This window comes from Syzygium oleosum, unplaced genomic scaffold (genome assembly GCF_021117445.2).
Source record: "Syzygium oleosum isolate NSW1041296 unplaced genomic scaffold, Sole_v2.1 Sole_v2.09, whole genome shotgun sequence".
Classification (NCBI taxonomy): Eukaryota; Viridiplantae; Streptophyta; class Magnoliopsida; order Myrtales; family Myrtaceae; genus Syzygium; species Syzygium oleosum.
This window is the reverse complement of record NW_026607493.1, coordinates 8,276,215-8,292,429: the sequence shown is the minus strand read 5'-3', so window position 1 is coordinate 8,292,429 and position 16,215 is coordinate 8,276,215. Positions and strand designations below refer to the sequence as shown.

Genomic DNA, 16,215 nt, shown 5'->3' with positions numbered 1-16,215 from the left:
GATGTCCTCTTTGGAGGTTTTGATTGATCACCGACTATCGAGTAATTCCTCTATTTGGGTCCATGCTAGCGTGAAGTAATCCCTCGTTGGTGCTACTGGCACGGTTTCTCCCCTTGGTAATATTCGAATGGGTGGGATCGCAGACGTACTTTGCATCATTGTTCTAAACTGTATTGCAAGACCCCCCAATACTGACGGAGATCCTGTTCTCAGTTGGGTCGGTGCGATGAACCCTCCATGTTGACCTTGCGTGCATTCATGATAAGTGTTAATGATCAAAGGCCTAACCACTTTAGTCATACGCCTTACCATATAATCAGCGAACTCGTTCTGAGTTTCTTTAATAGTCCGCCTCATGGTAGAAAGTGCAACTGGTGTGAGCTCAGTTTGCCTTCTATCTTCAACACGCTGCCTCGACATATCTGTGACCTCCTCTCAAGATTGGTTAGCAATCTCGGTATAAAGAAGTTGAGCGGATGATGTCTCAGCACGGGTATTATCTTCCGCCATCGATGCAGCTTGTTCATAGGTAGTATTATCCGAGTTGGTTCTACTCCGGGTGCGTGGCATAACACTCTCTCTACTTAACTCAATAACAGTCCCACTGGGCGTGCCAAAAAGATGTTTCGCTGGTTTTATCCCATCGAAAATCTTTCACTAAACGTTGTGTTTCGGATTTTATTAGAGGAGACTAGAGTCTTGAGTCAAGCTCGGATAGAGAATGTCAAATGCATTTATTAAGCCCAACTTATATCTTACAACTTGACTGGACAATACACTAAACTCGATAATACCAACAGTGGGATGATAACTTGCAAATATCGAGATCAAGCTATGTTGGAATCTAATCAACGACACAACTAATATGCGATATTACCATTCAAGGTACGCCAGAATCTAATCAATGACGTAACTTGAGAGAATATGGCTGGAATCTAATCAACAGCTATATTCCAAGCACAACGCCGGAATTTAATCGACAACGCTGAACTGATGGCACAACATTGGAATTTAATTAACAATGCTGAACCTGACAAAGTTTCTTGCCGAAATTGAATCTACGACGCAGAATCTGAAAGTTACAGCTGAAACTACTCCTAATGTGCTAAAAGTAAAGCTAGATAAAATATGTGTTGTGTTGTTTGCGAAAAAGGTCCTTTCTACGTTGGAAATCATTGAGTATTTATAGAGCAGCTTGATAACGGTTGACCGAACACTTCTCCTTGAAAGTCGTTTTCCACTTCCTTACGTTTCGCGCTTTAACCGCTTCCTGACTTATCAATGTTGCTTACTCTCCTTGGGCGTCACGTAATAGCTGATTTTCTTCCATGCATCTCTTTATTTCTTGCTATTTTCTAAGTGTCTTTCCTTGATCTTAACGCCCACGGTCATATCTTTACCTTTTGACACGTGAAAATGAATTTTTCGCCACGTGTCATCATGATTTCAGACCACGTGTAAAACTCGTGATTTTGGACTTGTCGATGTCACGTGCAAAGCTCGTGATCTTGGATTCATCGACGTCACGTGCAAAGCTCGTGATCTTGAATTTGTCGACGTCACGTGAAAAGCTCGTGATCTTGAATTTGTCGACGTCACGTGCAAAGCTCGTGATTTTGAATTCGTCGACGTCACGTGCAAAGCTCGTAATTTTGGACTTGTCGACACTTCTATGACTTGTCCTGTCGATAATTACCTCAAGTCTTCTCAATGCCTCTAAGCCTGACTCATGGCCTTTTCCGGATTTATGCCATGTGGGCCGTACTTTATATCCTTTGTGACTTGTAACCGGCCCGTTCCCATCAAGGGTAATTTTGAGTGTCAACAGTTTCCTTACCAAAAAAAAACTTCATCCATATAAAAGAGGAAAGGATTATCATTATGTGCACCTTTTTTGAGCTAGGTTTTACACTCAAGCACTAATACAAATTGCGAGCACTTCTAAATCGTGTTTGTAATTCGTATCAATTCATGCTGATCTAATTGATTCTATATGGCAGATAGCTTAATTACAATGAAAACGTATGTGTCAATTCGTGTCAGCATATAAAGTTAGCATGCCTTGTCGTGTCATATTCGGATTTTCTTTCTGTAATTCGTTTCTTGTGTCATATTTGTATTGTGCAAATGGGTTGTGTACAACATTGGGAGCCCCAAATACGCGTAGAATTGAGCGAAAAGAAAAAAAAATGATTCAAACCGCTAAACCAAGTGAACTAATGTAGTTTAAGGGTGCGAATGATAACATTTCTGTTCCCGGGACAATTTCTTTTCAAAAATATATATTTTTTAATTTCTATTTTCTGGATGAGTTTCTTAGCAGAAAAACACGTTTGGTAACTGCATAAAATTTCTATTATCGGAATAAAAAATGGATAGAAAAATGTTTAGTACGATCCTAAAAAAATTTTGTGACGTGAATTTTTTTAGTTATTTTAATGATTTTACGAGATTTTTCTAATTTTTGTAAGTTTTCTTTTTTTCTTTTCTATTTTTCCTTCCTTCTTCTTCCTCCTAGCCTCGCTGGCCATTGTCGAGGCTAGGCGACTAGCTAGAGAAGGAAAAAGAAGCAAGGAAAAAAAAGAAAAGAAAACAAAGAAAATGACATTGTTTCAGAAATTGTTCTCAGAAACAAAGAAGTAGATTCTTTTTACTTTTTATTTTTGCTCCAAATCTATTCCCTGACCACTTTTCTATATTGGGGAATATAAAAATTAAATGACATACGCAAATGGATTTCTATTCTTTTTTTGTTCCGGTAAACAAAATAACAGAAAAACATAGAAATAAAAACGTGTTTAAACGAGCCCAATTTGCCTCAAAAGGTTTTCTTTTTTATAAAAAAAATGGTCCTTAATATTAAATCAAACTAAAGTTGAGGCTCACTTTGAAAAAGAAGGTTATATTTATTTTTACCGAGCACTTCTAATTGGTGGCTTACAAATTATAAACACCGTTGACAAATAAGCTCAAGTGAGAGTAAAAGTAGTTGATGTCATTTTTGTACTTGACCATTTAAAGGCATGGTTGTGGAAAATATTTTAGAACTAGGGACGGAGGAAAACATTATTTTTAGGACTCATCCAATGGCTCAAATAACCAGTGTAATTATAACAAAAAAGGACTCTACTCAAATTTGTTAACTATCACGAGAGTATTAGAAAAATGAATTTTTCATAATTGTTGTCAGACAACACTATTTCTATCATCAATTTGGTTAAGACAGTCCCATTTTTTGGTTGACTTACCAAAATACCCTTCTTCTCTCTTCGGTGTATCATTTCCTTTTTTATCAGGTTGATTTTATTTCTATCATTTCTCTCGTCAGTTTCACAATATAAATACCCCATTACGCCCAACAAAATATCATCTCATTCCGCATCTTTTATCACTTTGCCTGAAGAAGGTTATTAATTTTAATTTATGGTCTCATATTTTAATTGTAAAAACTATATAGAAGATCATAAATTCCTATTTATGACGGTTTATGAATACATAATAAATTGCTTATTTTTTATTAAATAATTTGAGCGAATCTATATTTCAAATTTGAAATGTAAATTTCAATCTAATTATCTAGCTAATCTTGACCACGTGTGTGTTTTTCCGGAATAAATTTGTAGGTATCTAAAGTTAAATATCGCTTATTTCGTGCTTTGTCTTGAACTTTTCATAATTTAATCTGAATTGGAATATGGAGGTTGAAAATCTAGTTACACCTTTTGCACTTTCAAACTCACATTAGATTATTTCGAAGGAAAATTTTAAGCATATTTTTGAATTTTTGATCCACTTTCGATGACATTCAATTTATAATAGATGTTAATTACTTTCTCCGTGGTAGAAGTAGAACATCAAAAAGTCTCTTTTTTTCTCCTTTTTGCCTTATCTTTTGTTTCGATATGGTCTTAGTATACAAGTGCTTAACGTTTGATCATGCTTCTAACAAATTAACCTCCATATTATGATCAATTTTTTTCCATTTTTGATGTAGATCGACTAGATAATTATATTGAAATTGAATTATCAATTTTGAAATGTAGTTTCGCTCAACTATCTAATGAAAAAAGGCAATTAATTTTGTGTTCATAAGCCATCATAAATAGAAATTCTAATTTTCTACGTAGTATCGATTAAAATCTGGTATTATAAGTTAAAATTAACAACGTTCTCGAAGCAAAGTGATAATAGGATTTAATTGTGAAACCGATGAGAGAAATAAATTTAATTTTGTTGGTTAATCCGACAAAAAAGGAAATAATACTTTGAAGAGAGAGAAAGAGATAAAGGCATTTCGATACTAAAAAATGAGTGTTTTAGTCAAAATAAGAATCAAAATAACATAGTCCTTGTTGTTGAATACAATTACCACCAGTTATTTATGCCCCATCGATTTTTTTTTTGTTTGTCGTACTCTAACTCTCAACTCATTCTCAGACTTTTGTCCTGCCTCTTGCAGGGCGTGGGAATCAAAACCTACATCTGAAACTACACGTCCCCACCCCTAGTCCCCGAAAAGGTAGAGATTCGAACTTCCCACTTCCTCCTTTCCAAGTAGGAAGGGTGGCCACTGGAGCAAACCCCAGTAGTTATGTCCCATCAAATTGGGTGGTGCTCTTTCCACAATTTGACTAAATTAAAATATAAATAGTGAATAAAGCAAGCATTTTGTTAAGCATCTCTCTCATATATTTAATAATCTCTCATACACATACCACGAAATCCACGCTCAATAAGCATTTCCACATGATTTTGACGAGAAAAAATATCCAAAAAGTTCTAAATCTATCGTACAACGGTCAATTCAGTCTTAAACTTTTCAATTGTGCTAATTTAATCCTAACAAATTGTCGAACAATTATTCAGCACGATGTAAGTTCCAATATGAGTTTGAACCATTAAAAATAACGTGGGTCACCGAGATAATTTCTTATTAATTGCCTTAGAAACAACTTGCCACCAATTCTGAAGTGGCGATTATTTGATAAATGGAATTAATCAGAATTGTATAGCAGTGGCTGATTGATTGCGATGTGCCGAAAACATTTCTATGCTCCCATTTGAAAGGCAACAAATATTTACTATGCGATAAAATAATAATAGTAAATTTACGAGGTTTAATTTTTGTATTCGGCTTTACCCTTTCTCATGTTAAAAAAAAAAGAAAAAGAAAGAGACAACAAATAAAAACAAAACAAAACAGGAGGTCAGAATTTGTGGGGGAGAAAATAGAAAATTCATATCCTATCTGTCTGTCCCCCGCTCTCTCTCGCTCTCTCTCTCTCTCTTTCTCTCTTGCAGGTCCTGTGCTTAACGAAGGCAGGAGAAGAGACGGATCCGAGGGAGAGAAGAACGATTCAGATTAAACAAAAACGAAAAACGCCGTCTTTAATTCGGTGAAGATGGATCAGGTGTTGAACAAGGTGGGAACGTACTGGTTCAGCAAGAAGGCCAACAAGGAGATCAGCTCCGTCGGCGATGACATCAATGTACGTCTCCCTCTCTCTCTCTCTCTCTCTCTCACCCCCACACCCCTCCATCTCCACGTGATGTTAATTAATGTGTGATTCCGGTTTCGCAAATGTGACTCGTTGGGTCGATTTCGTGTTAAATTTTACCTTTTGCGGCGAGATTTGGTGTTGGTTCGGTCATGGGTCGATGCGATGCTGGGAGATGGGTTCTTGAATTGATCGCGCGGGGGGATGCGATGTGGGTTTTGAATTGGGTGGTCGTAACGTTTGAGATGCAGCTGCGATGACAATTTGGTGTGGATTGGGAGAAACGATGCTTAGAAGAGGGTGGTCAGTCATGTTTCTGCATTTTCGAGAATTGGGTTTTCTTTTCCCACTTTATTTCTGTCAATCTAGTATTGGTGATTGGATGGCGTTGTTCTTGTTTAACCTGTGAATTGGTATTGTCCATTAAATTCCAAGGCGATGGGCGATATCACATTCCATGTTCAGGGTGATTAGTGCGCTGGGTTAGGCTTTTTCTGTCTCTTTTATGATGGTCGAAGCGCCAATTTTGATCTCGATATGTATAAAAACCATAGTTGTTTGAATGCATTGCGTTGTTTTTAGCTGCGCTGGCGTCATCTCAAAACCTGTTGAGGCGTGGTCGTCATTCCATAAGTGCGAGTGTGCCAATAAGGGGAAAGTTGTGATCATATAATACATAACTTCTATATGTGATGTGTCCTCTTGATATTAGCGAATTTCGGCGTGCCGTCTCCATCAGGGTCGGTTAGGATATAGAGTCCGTTGATCACTTTTGGTTGTGATATGGAAACTGGAAAAACAGCTGTCATTTATCTAAAGCAAGACCAGATGTGAGAACCATAAGAGTGCTATTATGTTGATTAATCTGTGTGTCATATCCAAGCAGTCCCTTCCTATCGTACTGGCAAATTCTTTTTCTACTATCAGATGCGGTGGCGCTTTTCAATATTTTTCTGGTGCGCATATTATATACAGATGGGTATGTTGTCAAAGGGGTAGATGTTGATTGATCATTCTGAATGTTGAATTCTCTTCGCAATGCGCAAGGCTAATAGCTTCGGATTATTATGATGACTTGGTTTTACCTGCAGCTTGATTTGATTACACACTGTAGTTTCATAGTCTGGCGTTTGAAACTATATTTGCCAAATTCAAGGTATCCAAATCCTTTGAAGGATATTAAGGACATGGCTTTTGATTAGCATGAAAAAAATTGAATTATGTGGCTTATATTTCTGGTATTTCCGGGCCAGCTCAATAGTAAGATGCACTAGATCTACAACGGCTTTAGATTTTCCTCTTTTTCATGGTAAACTTTCTCAGAAGTTGAGATTTAGTTCAATATTACATCGCCAGAAGACTTGATCTACAAATCTCAAGGTTTAATTGTATATTAATTTGAAACCTACTCAATGGCTAAATGGATCCCTTGCAACTTCCTTCTCAAGGAACATCTATTAAGGACACCTGTTCTCTTCTAATAAATCATCATTTCAAATGTACAAATGAGGCATGTCATGGACTCTATTTATACTTTACCCTTTGGCTTCTTTTATTAAATAATGTTTCTGGTATACTGACATAACTATATATTCACTGATAGTCATTGTCCAGCAGCATTGAAGGAGGAGCAAAATGGTTGGTTAACAAAATCAAAGGTTTGCTTAAACTGCGATCTGCAACTTATTTGCCGCGTGCTTTGGTTGTTCACTATTTGCTTGCTGCTATCCCTATGGCTTAAGTTTTCTTGTATCTTTGGAATTTCCATCTAGCATGTACAGTAGTAATCTCTAGAGGATGGATGCAAGAGTTTTAAGTTACTCTGCAACTTATCATTTGGTTGTCAAGTTGGTGCTATAACTTGCCCAGATTTTTTAAATCGAAAATGTGCTGTTATAGTCTACCTTGGTCAAAAGAAAAACTTATGGTTCACTTAGTGTTCTCTGTTCCTTAGCTAGAATTTATATAGAGAAATCAAGGATTGTGGATGTCAGTAGAACTTGTTCCTGTTTTTCTGTGAAAGATGTAGCTATGAGACATAAACTTGTGACTTCTCAGAACCGTGGGCGTTCTTTAATGCATGAAGTTTTCATCAACTATGCTACGCTAAATACATCCTGGTGCTTGTCGGTGTGGTTAGGTAAATTGCACGGAACTTCTTGGTATGATCTGGGTGCATGACACAGTTGAGATGACGATTATCATAATTCCATTGAGTATCATCAGTATGAGCAGTTCCTGGTTTTTGAGAAACATTTACTACCACTGGAGTTGTTTTAAGCATTTCCTTTGTCTTTCTTCCATTCTTCTATAATTGTCTTGAATTACATAGCTGATCAGCAACATGAGTGGGAGGTTTCAGCCGTTGTAATGTTGTGGACCTTGTCCTTAATAGCGAATAATTGACTTACCATTGATGCCCTTTTTCTGCAGGGAAGATGCAAACACCACTTCCAGAACTCCTAAAGGAATATGGCCTGCCTGTTGGGATCTTTCCTCGTGACGCAACAAACTATGAGTTCAATGAAGAGACAGGAAAGCTCACTGTCTTCATACCCTCAATCTGCGAAGTGGGCTACAAGGACTCTTCGGTTTTACGCTTTTTCACCACAGTTACCGGATATCTTGAGAAAGGGAAACTAGCAGAAATAGAAGGGATGAAAACAAAGGTCATGATATGGGTGAAGGTGACGGCGATATCAGCTGAAGGATCAAAGCTTCATTTCACTGCTGGGATGAAGAAAACCCGGAGCAGAGATGCTTATGAGGCTCTCAGAGATGGAGTGGGTGTAGATAAGCTCTAAAACACTGGAAGCTTGTATTTGTTTACTTGCTATTGTTCTGACGGAGCTTCTGTGTTTACATTCTTCGAACCGATGTGGCATGGTTAACTACTAGTGCAAAAACTTTCAAGTGTATGTAATCTTCGTCCGCTCTAAATGTTTCTATCATGGTGTTGGTGTTGCCCAAATCTCAAAATCTATTCTTGTCAGGATTCAATATGACTCAGGTAATGTGCATGAATTTGCAACCCTGAGCAGAATCATCTGCCAGCCAGGTTATTGAGGAATCAAAAGCTAGAAAGAATGTTAGACTTGCACATCAAACTGGGGATTGAACCTGCGATTCAAGTATGTGCTTTCTCATCTTGGAAAGCAACATCATGCATTTTGTGACGATTTCTGTGACATTTACTGAATAATGTGGAACTTGTGCTCTGTTCAGAAATCAAGTCATAAAAACTTCGCTCGCTACATTACTGATTTGAGACTGTCCAGGAAAGAGAAGAAATATATCCATTCCATAAATGGGCCCATCTCTCAATCAATTTAGCATGACCATTTTTTTTCAATTTATAAATTTGCTCCATCTGTTAAATGAATTCAAACAATAGATCTATCCCAAACTCTTTATCAAAGTAAGTGAAACACATTTAAAATTTTTTTAGCATATGTTAATTATAACTGATTCAAGTAATGTAGTTGATATTATTCAAATGATTTCCTTTGGTCCCAGAAGCAAATCATTTGAATAACGTATTTAATCGATAGATTCAGTCGTTGATCGAGGGACTTGGTCCTGAAAAATCATTTGAATAACGTATTGAATCGATAGATTCAGTCGTTGATCGAGGGACTTAGGTTCAATTGTGGGTCAAGAGATTTGCTTACGACTAAGTATTACACAAGTCCGCTAACCATGTATGTATCGATTAGAACTTAACGAATTGAATCGTAAGACAGGAATCGAGAATAGAGCGATATTGATAACAATACCTGGAATATCAAGAAGAATTCACTCTGACAGCACCTAAAAATTTTCCCACGGTCGAAGCATCTAAAGGCTGTCGATAAATTGAGGAAGAGGGAGACATTTTTGGACTAGAATACAGACCACCTAGAACGATTCTCTACGTTAACGCCACAAGGTAGACAAAGCATAGAGAGCGACCATCCACTCCACTCGAGACCAATAATATCTAAAGCTCTTGACGTTAATCAAAGAGAGAACGAGAAATGACAGAGAGCGGCGTGAACACAGAATCATGCCTTGGCCAAAAGAAAGGGAAAAAGAAGATAAACATAAGATCAAGCTTTCGGGTTTCTAATTCCATCGCTATATAATTAAATCACAGTTCAGGACAATTGCATTGTAATTAGTATGTGAAGTGAAGATAGAGTATTTCGTTTCCAATTGTTCCATGATAGCACAACAACAGTTCTTCGTCATCATCGTTGAACTTGCACTAGAGAGAGGTCAAATGCCGATTCGACCGCTCGTTCGCTAATCGCAGTATTATCCGATACAGCGTGGTCTTCGTCTTTAGGTTTAGAACAGTCCAGCCTTGAAGTTGCTGATACAGCTCTCACTCCGAAATCCAAAATACAGCTACACGTATTGGTTTGATTCCCTTGGTTCCCGGTCTTTTGCATGCATCAGTAACCTCGGCTTTTACTGTCGTTGAGTCGTTGGAAGACGGATTTCGAGGTCTCGTAGGTCGACCAACAAATTGCAGCGGCCGGCGCGTGGAAGAGCATCCTCGGAATCCATCCTCTGATGAGACCACGATACCCGTCTTTGTTCACCACAGCTTGAATGACGTCACCGATGGAACTGCTCGAGAATCGATCGCAACCGCAGACTCCCTGCACATTTATGGTGAAGAACAATAGTTTTCATTCCGAAGATATGTCCACGAACGTTGTATTGTCCTAAACCTACCGATATCGCTGAAGCTGTAATAGGAGCTACATAAAAACAAACCAGAGAACGGAGAACATTGGTTGGAAATGATATGAACCAAGGATGCACAGACAGCTGAGGAAATTCAATGAATGAACTATCAAACAGATAGGGACAAGTAACAATACAGCGAAAGTGATTATGTACTTCAATAGAGAATACTCAACGGATGAGTCACTATATACTCTCCCCTGACCAAAAATTTTGAAGAAGCATACCAATGGTTTGGGACCGAAATCAATAGATAACATAGTCTGCTATACAACTAAACGTGCTTCTGACCACTGCATCAAGTCAAGATCAACTAAAAGATCTTCAGGCTTTGTCTAGAGACAGCATTTTGCTAATGTCCACATTTCAGTAGATACCTGTCACTTGTGACTTCGTTATACTATGACTCTGTTGACAATTCCTCTGTTTGGCATGACCAAAAGATTACCATTCATATACTTCAGGAATCAGGAGAACCAAGCATGACCACTCTTAATTTCTATATCATGTTTTCATTCATACATGTGAGTTTAATCCTGCTTCCTCTATAACATCATGCTCTGAGTGGAGGTTTAAGCAATTAGCACACTGACTCTAAACAAGAGCTTATATTTAACACCATAAAAACAGACCTTTGGTAACAATACCGTTAGACACTGTTCCTTGGGTTGAGTCACCTGTCGTTACCTGGCATTGCAGCTGTGTCTTCACCACGTCGAGTGGAGTCGTGACTGCAGCCGCCAACGCCCCCGCTGCCGCCCCAGCTGTCGCATGCACCACCAGGCTCTCGTCGCTCACCTCTTCCACCGAGAATGCCTCCATCAGACCCCGCTTTGCAGCCTCGTACGTTGCGAAGTGCACCGCCGTGAAGGGCGCGTTCATCACGACAGTCGTCCGGTATGAAGCATAGAACGCCCCAATCCCTTCCTCCACCAGGACGCGCCTCACGCAGTCGCCCACCCCCCGGTACGGGCTCCTCTCCAGCTGCAGCCGCTGCTTCACCATGTCCATTGGCGTGATCACCGCATCGCTCGCCACAGTCGCGCATACACCGGACGCGGCGTGGGCCACAGGGTTGTTTGGGCCACCGGAGGAGAAGGACTCCTTGAAGAGCTCGTAGACAGAGAAGTAGACTGCGTGAGCTGGCCCGGCTCCAAGACCCATCGCGCCGATGCCCCGGTAGAGCCCGGCGGGGCCTTCGAGCTTCAGGATGGAGGTGAAGGCCTGGCGGATTCCGGGTTGGGTCCGGCACGACCCGGCTAGTGCCTGCATGCGTGTCTTGAGGGTGTCCACGGGGAACATGGCCATATGCTCGACGGAACCGGCAATGGAGCCGGCCACCATATATTGCCAGAACAAGAGTCCATCATGGCGGTCGGCGGAGACGGTTAGCTCGGGGATGAAGTCCGGGGATTTGGGTACAGGTCGGTATTGGGGAGAGACGTCGGGGGCGGCCATGGAGCGGTGGAGGTGGTGGTGGTGGTGGGAGGTGTCTGGTTTGGAGGTTTAAAAAGGGAAGGAAATTATTGGCGTGTGGAGATCGCTTTCGGGGTGGAATAAGAGTGGGTTTTGTCTCCATGCTCAATAATGTGAATTTTTTGGGATGTGGGGATAGGAGGGAAAGAGACTGCACTATATTTTCCTATATAGTGTATAGAGAGAGATGTTTTTCTGGGCACATTAGCATGTCCTGCAAACTCATATCGCTGGTTTTAAGTGCCCTAAAATCCTAAAATCTTCTCAAATACCTAGGTTCACATAATTAACTAAAGTTAAATGATCTAACTTTTCAAAATCAAGACCACACTTAGGTTGACTACATTTGTTTGGGTTCGCACTACTCTTACCAATACGGGTACTAGTTCTCCTCTACTTTCACCTGTTAAAGCAGTTGGCACTGATTCATTAAATTCTCTTCAACGGATGTGCTCGCTGAAAATCAAATTGCGAACCTCATCAACCGTCAAGCTTGTCGACGTAGAGGAATTACTTAAAGTAGTAACAACAGTGCTTCAACTATCAGGCAATAAGAATAATAAAATCAAAGTATGCACCCATCATCAGAGTCAATCTTCACCAAACTCAAATGACTAACGGTAACATCAAATTTATTGATATGTTCAGCAATCTACACAGCTTTGCTCATCTTTAAGTGAAACAAACATTGCATCAAGTAGTCATTATTAATTTTACAGGGCTTCTCGTACATGTTCGATATGGCATTTATCAGTCTCACATTAGTCTTCTATTTGTTTCCTACTGTACTTCTCATTGTTTTGTTGCTTTACTATTTTGTTGTAACTACTATTTATCTTGGTTGTAAATAAGGTAATGTTTTACTAAAATTTGTCTTTTAAAGAAATAAAAAAAAATGAAACTAAAAAAAAAGATGGAATTGGCCGGTTTTTTAGTAAACCTTGGAACCGGACCGGACCGGACCGACATGGTTAGATCCATGGTCCAAAAACTGAGAGTTGATCCCGATACGGTAGGTTCCGGGGATGGAACTTGGAATCTACCCACCTGGGAACCGCTCACCCCTATATAGAAAATATTTAATTCCACGATAGAAAACTTATTCAGATAAGAAAACCTACTTAAATTAAGAAATCTACTTACATTGATTTCATTTATCGAGCTCAAACTTAAGACTTATTTCAACACCAACATAGAAAAGAACCTACAGAAAGGCAATTGGCGCTTGGGCTGTTGACTTAAATGGATAGGATAGCCATGAATGATATATTTTAAAACTGTTGAGATGCATGTTGAGGGATTTTTGTGAACAAGTCTTTGATGTAAGTACAGTAGTTAATATATCTTAATTGACTAATAATCCATTAATTTAAGCTTTTAAGTGAGGGTGAGTCCAATTGAATATATTGATGAGCTCGAACTTGGGCTTTCATATAGGAAAAACTGTCCAAAAAATCCTAAATCTATTGTACTTTTGCCAATTCAGTCCTAAACCTTTTAAGTTTGCCAATTGAGTTTTAAATCTTTTCATTTCTTGTCAATTGAGTCAATCCGGTCAATTTTGGACGCCCGGAGCTAATGTGGACGTCGGCCAGTGCCAGCCGTCTGGCCAACGCTGACGTGGCAATTTTAAAAAATATATTTTTTCATTTTTTTTCCTTTTTTTTTTCTGGCCTTCTTTCCTTCCTCGCCGGCCTCTGGCGATGGTGAGCCTCGCCAGCCCCTGGCTGGGTGAGGTTCGACCCCGCCTAGCCAAGACGAGGCCGACCTCGCTGTCACCTGGGTCTCCCTTGCCTGGGTCACAACGGCGAGGTCGGCCTCGTCTTGGCTGGGCAAGGCTCAACCTCGCCCAAATTTGCCGAGGCCGACCTCGCCGTCGCTTGGGTCGCGACGGCGAGGTCGGCCTCAGCTTTGCTAAGCGAGGTTCAACCTCGCCCAGCCAGTGGTCGGCGGGGGAGAGCTTCGCCTGAGGCCGGCGAGGTCCTCGCCGGCCTCTGCCTCTGATCAGTCTGACGACTGGCAAGAGGAAAGAAGACCAAAAAAAAAAAGAAAAATATTGATTTTTTTTTCAAATTACCATGTTAGCGTTGGCCAGACGACCGGCACCGGCTAGCGTCCACGTCAACTCGGGGCGGCCAAAATTGGCCGAATGGACTCAATTGGCAAACTTGAAAGATTTAAGACTAAATTGATAAAAGTGTAATAGATTTAAGATTTTTTGGACAATTTTTTCCTTTCACATAGGATCTCCCTAGTTAAAGGTATCAGACTTCCATTCTGTCTCCAATAAGTGAAATCTGAACCGTTGGTTTGGATGGGCTTGGCCCAACATGTGTGAATTGGGGTTTGATGAATATCTCAAAGTACAGAATCTTGAATGTGACTCCCGATCGAGGTGGCAAATAGTGTGCATTCCTACGAGCTTTGGTCGAGTCAAGGCAATTAAAGAGGAGTCAAGACGATTGTTGTGTCTAGTTGATAGAGATTTAAGTTGAAATTGTTGCGGAAGGATGCATGGACAGAAGGCTCATACTTGAGGAGGAGATTTATTAAGATACACGCGTGAGGGTGTTATGCAAAAGAAACCCTACACTGGAGATGTGACGTAAAGTAAAGCAATGAATATATGTATCTTTATTGGCTCGTAACCATTAATTTAGATTTTTCAGTGAAATTGAGTTTAACTTCGTATATTGACGAACTCGAATTTGAATTTTTCCTTAACGATCTCCCTAAGTGAAGGTTTCTGGTTTCCTTTGCGTCTCCCAACAAAAAACTAAACTATGCGTTCTCATGAGAGCATATGCTACTAGTTGTTACTCCTCAGATTTTGGATTTTGTTACATTCAAATTCAGAACTTCTAAAAGATCAATTCCGGGCGCCTTTGAATTCTCTTGAGCTTGACAAGACAGAGATTCATCTCCACAAAGCACGCCGTGTGCTATCCACAAGACTTATCGCAGCGATAAGTATTACATGCCAAACAAAGCATCCATCGCTCTCAGAATCGTCACATTCCTCGCGAAAAAGAACAAGAGATAAGAGCTTAGACGGAGAGACACGTTTCTGCGGCATCGTGTGGTGTCCACAAGCTTTATTTGCTTGGTTGTGAGACAACAAACCATTTTACCATCACAATCGTTAAAAAGTGCCCTTGCGTAAAACCGCACCATATTAATCAACCGACTCAGATGAGTGGCATCGGCATCGATATCGACATCGTTACGCCATAAATTATGAGCTTTATATGGCATTGATATTCATGTGTTTAGAGATGAAACCATAATTAATCATAAATTTAGCAATTTATAGAAAATAAGTAGTATTAATCAGGAAATTTGGGTAATCAAGGACCCAATTGAAAACTCCCACGTCGGTCTGTCGAGGCAGAGCAGGAGATGAATAGTTACAATCCCCACAACTTGACAAAGATGAGAGGGATTGGCTTGACGTGAAGCACTCTTGGGGTCCCCTCGCACCAATAGAAGTCAAATCACGCTTCGTTCCTTTGCACAAGCCTTTAAGATTCTTTGCTTTTGGAGCTCACCTCCTTCGATTTAAGCCAAAATAGGCAAAAAAAAGAGAGAGAAAAGAGACCGAATTAAAGAAATTAAGAAATTTAAGCTTTCGAAGTCTCCCTAGTTTTTATATTGTCTATCGGGCTTGGCCCAAATTTAGTTTTTCCGTCGAAGCCTTTGGCTCCTAGCTCTCGAATTTGTTTCATTCCGCTCCACATTTGAAGTTCCTACCCAACTGGTCCCTCGGCTTGTGCATCAATCTATGGAGGACGAGAGAACAAAAAATCCATGAGGACCGTGTTTTTCTCTAACCATATCTTCGATTGGCATGATACAATAATCATATTGCTCACTTTTAGGGGTCATTTGTTTGGAGGAAACTGTTTTCAGGGAAATTATTTTTGGATTTTTCGGCGCCTGGATGACGAAAAATTCATCGATCCATGAAAAACGTTTACCATGGACTGAAAATAGCAAGTTTAGATTGAGAGAAAACAATTGCTCCTTCTGACCTCATTGCCATCCTCGTTCAATTCTCATTTTGTCAGATTGTATCTCTTACTTAGGGTAACATCGAGAACGGAGCCTTTTATCAATGTGCAAAGATTTTTCTTTTTTTCTTTTTTTTGGTTGAAATCAATGTGCAAAGATGAATAGGTTATATATGTCTATATCGATTGGTTGAAACGGAAGTCCCCGAACTGATAGCTATAGAGCGATTGTTACTCGTATCGAATGCTGATGCACAGGTAAAGGTGGCAATGCATGGGTTGTAGACGCACTTTTTAACTCATTTTTCAATTCATCAGGTGGTATATAGGTTTTCTGAACCTTTAATTACCTAAATTTGGGTTAAAGTGAGTCAGAGGCAGATCCATTTTCGAACCCACCCCTTTCGGTAGAAGAAGGATCGAAACTAAATGGGCCAGGGGATGGTTTTGACCGAAAACAAAGGAAGAAGACCGCGAGGGGCATATATGTGCCCCAC

At 39.8% G+C, this 16,215-nt stretch overlaps 2 protein-coding genes across 3 annotated transcripts; one reads left to right on the top strand and one right to left on the bottom strand.

The window, feature by feature from the left end:
* The first annotated feature begins 5,241 nt into the window (after positions 1–5,241).
* On the top strand, positions 5,242–8,449 carry LOC130139008 (uncharacterized protein At5g01610-like). The gene is made up of 3 exons (XM_056314902.1): positions 5,242–5,489; positions 7,102–7,156; positions 7,932–8,449. Exons 1-3 carry the CDS (start codon positions 5,403–5,405, stop codon positions 8,300–8,302), a joined length of 513 nt encoding a protein of 170 aa, XP_056170877.1. The 5' UTR covers positions 5,242–5,402; the 3' UTR covers positions 8,303–8,449.
* A 1,143-nt stretch (positions 8,450–9,592) lies between these two features.
* Positions 9,593–11,778, bottom strand: LOC115692705 (uncharacterized). 2 transcript variants are annotated; one of them, XM_030619653.2, is made up of 2 exons: positions 10,920–11,771; positions 9,593–10,144 (listed from the first exon to the last, which is right to left on the bottom strand). In XM_030619653.2, the coding sequence occupies exons 1-2, from the start codon at positions 11,688–11,690 to the stop codon at positions 9,935–9,937; spliced, it is 981 nt and encodes a 326-aa protein (XP_030475513.2). In that variant the 5' UTR covers positions 11,691–11,771; the 3' UTR covers positions 9,593–9,934. The 2 variants fall into 2 exon arrangements, with proteins under 2 accessions (XP_030475513.2, XP_056170960.1); XM_056314985.1 differs by having other exon boundaries at positions 10,107–10,246; positions 10,920–11,778.
* Positions 11,779–16,215: the final 4,437 nt, after the last annotated feature.

Excerpts from the sequence above, each read along its gene's own strand:
- LOC115692705 (XM_030619653.2), bottom strand. The coding sequence starts at position 11,690 with ATGGCCGCCCCCGACGTCTCTCCCCAATACCGACCTGTACCCAAATCC. Across the intron at positions 10,145-10,919 it reads AGACACAGCTGCAATGCCAG|GGAGTCTGCGGTTGCGATCG; the intron begins GTAACGACAGGT and ends ATAAATGTGCAG.
- LOC130139008 (XM_056314902.1), top strand. The coding sequence starts at position 5,403 with ATGGATCAGGTGTTGAACAAGGTGGGAACGTACTGGTTCAGCAAGAAG. Across the intron at positions 5,490-7,101 it reads CCGTCGGCGATGACATCAAT|TCATTGTCCAGCAGCATTGA; the intron begins GTACGTCTCCCT and ends ATTCACTGATAG. Across the intron at positions 7,157-7,931 it reads GTTGGTTAACAAAATCAAAG|GGAAGATGCAAACACCACTT; the intron begins GTTTGCTTAAAC and ends CTTTTTCTGCAG.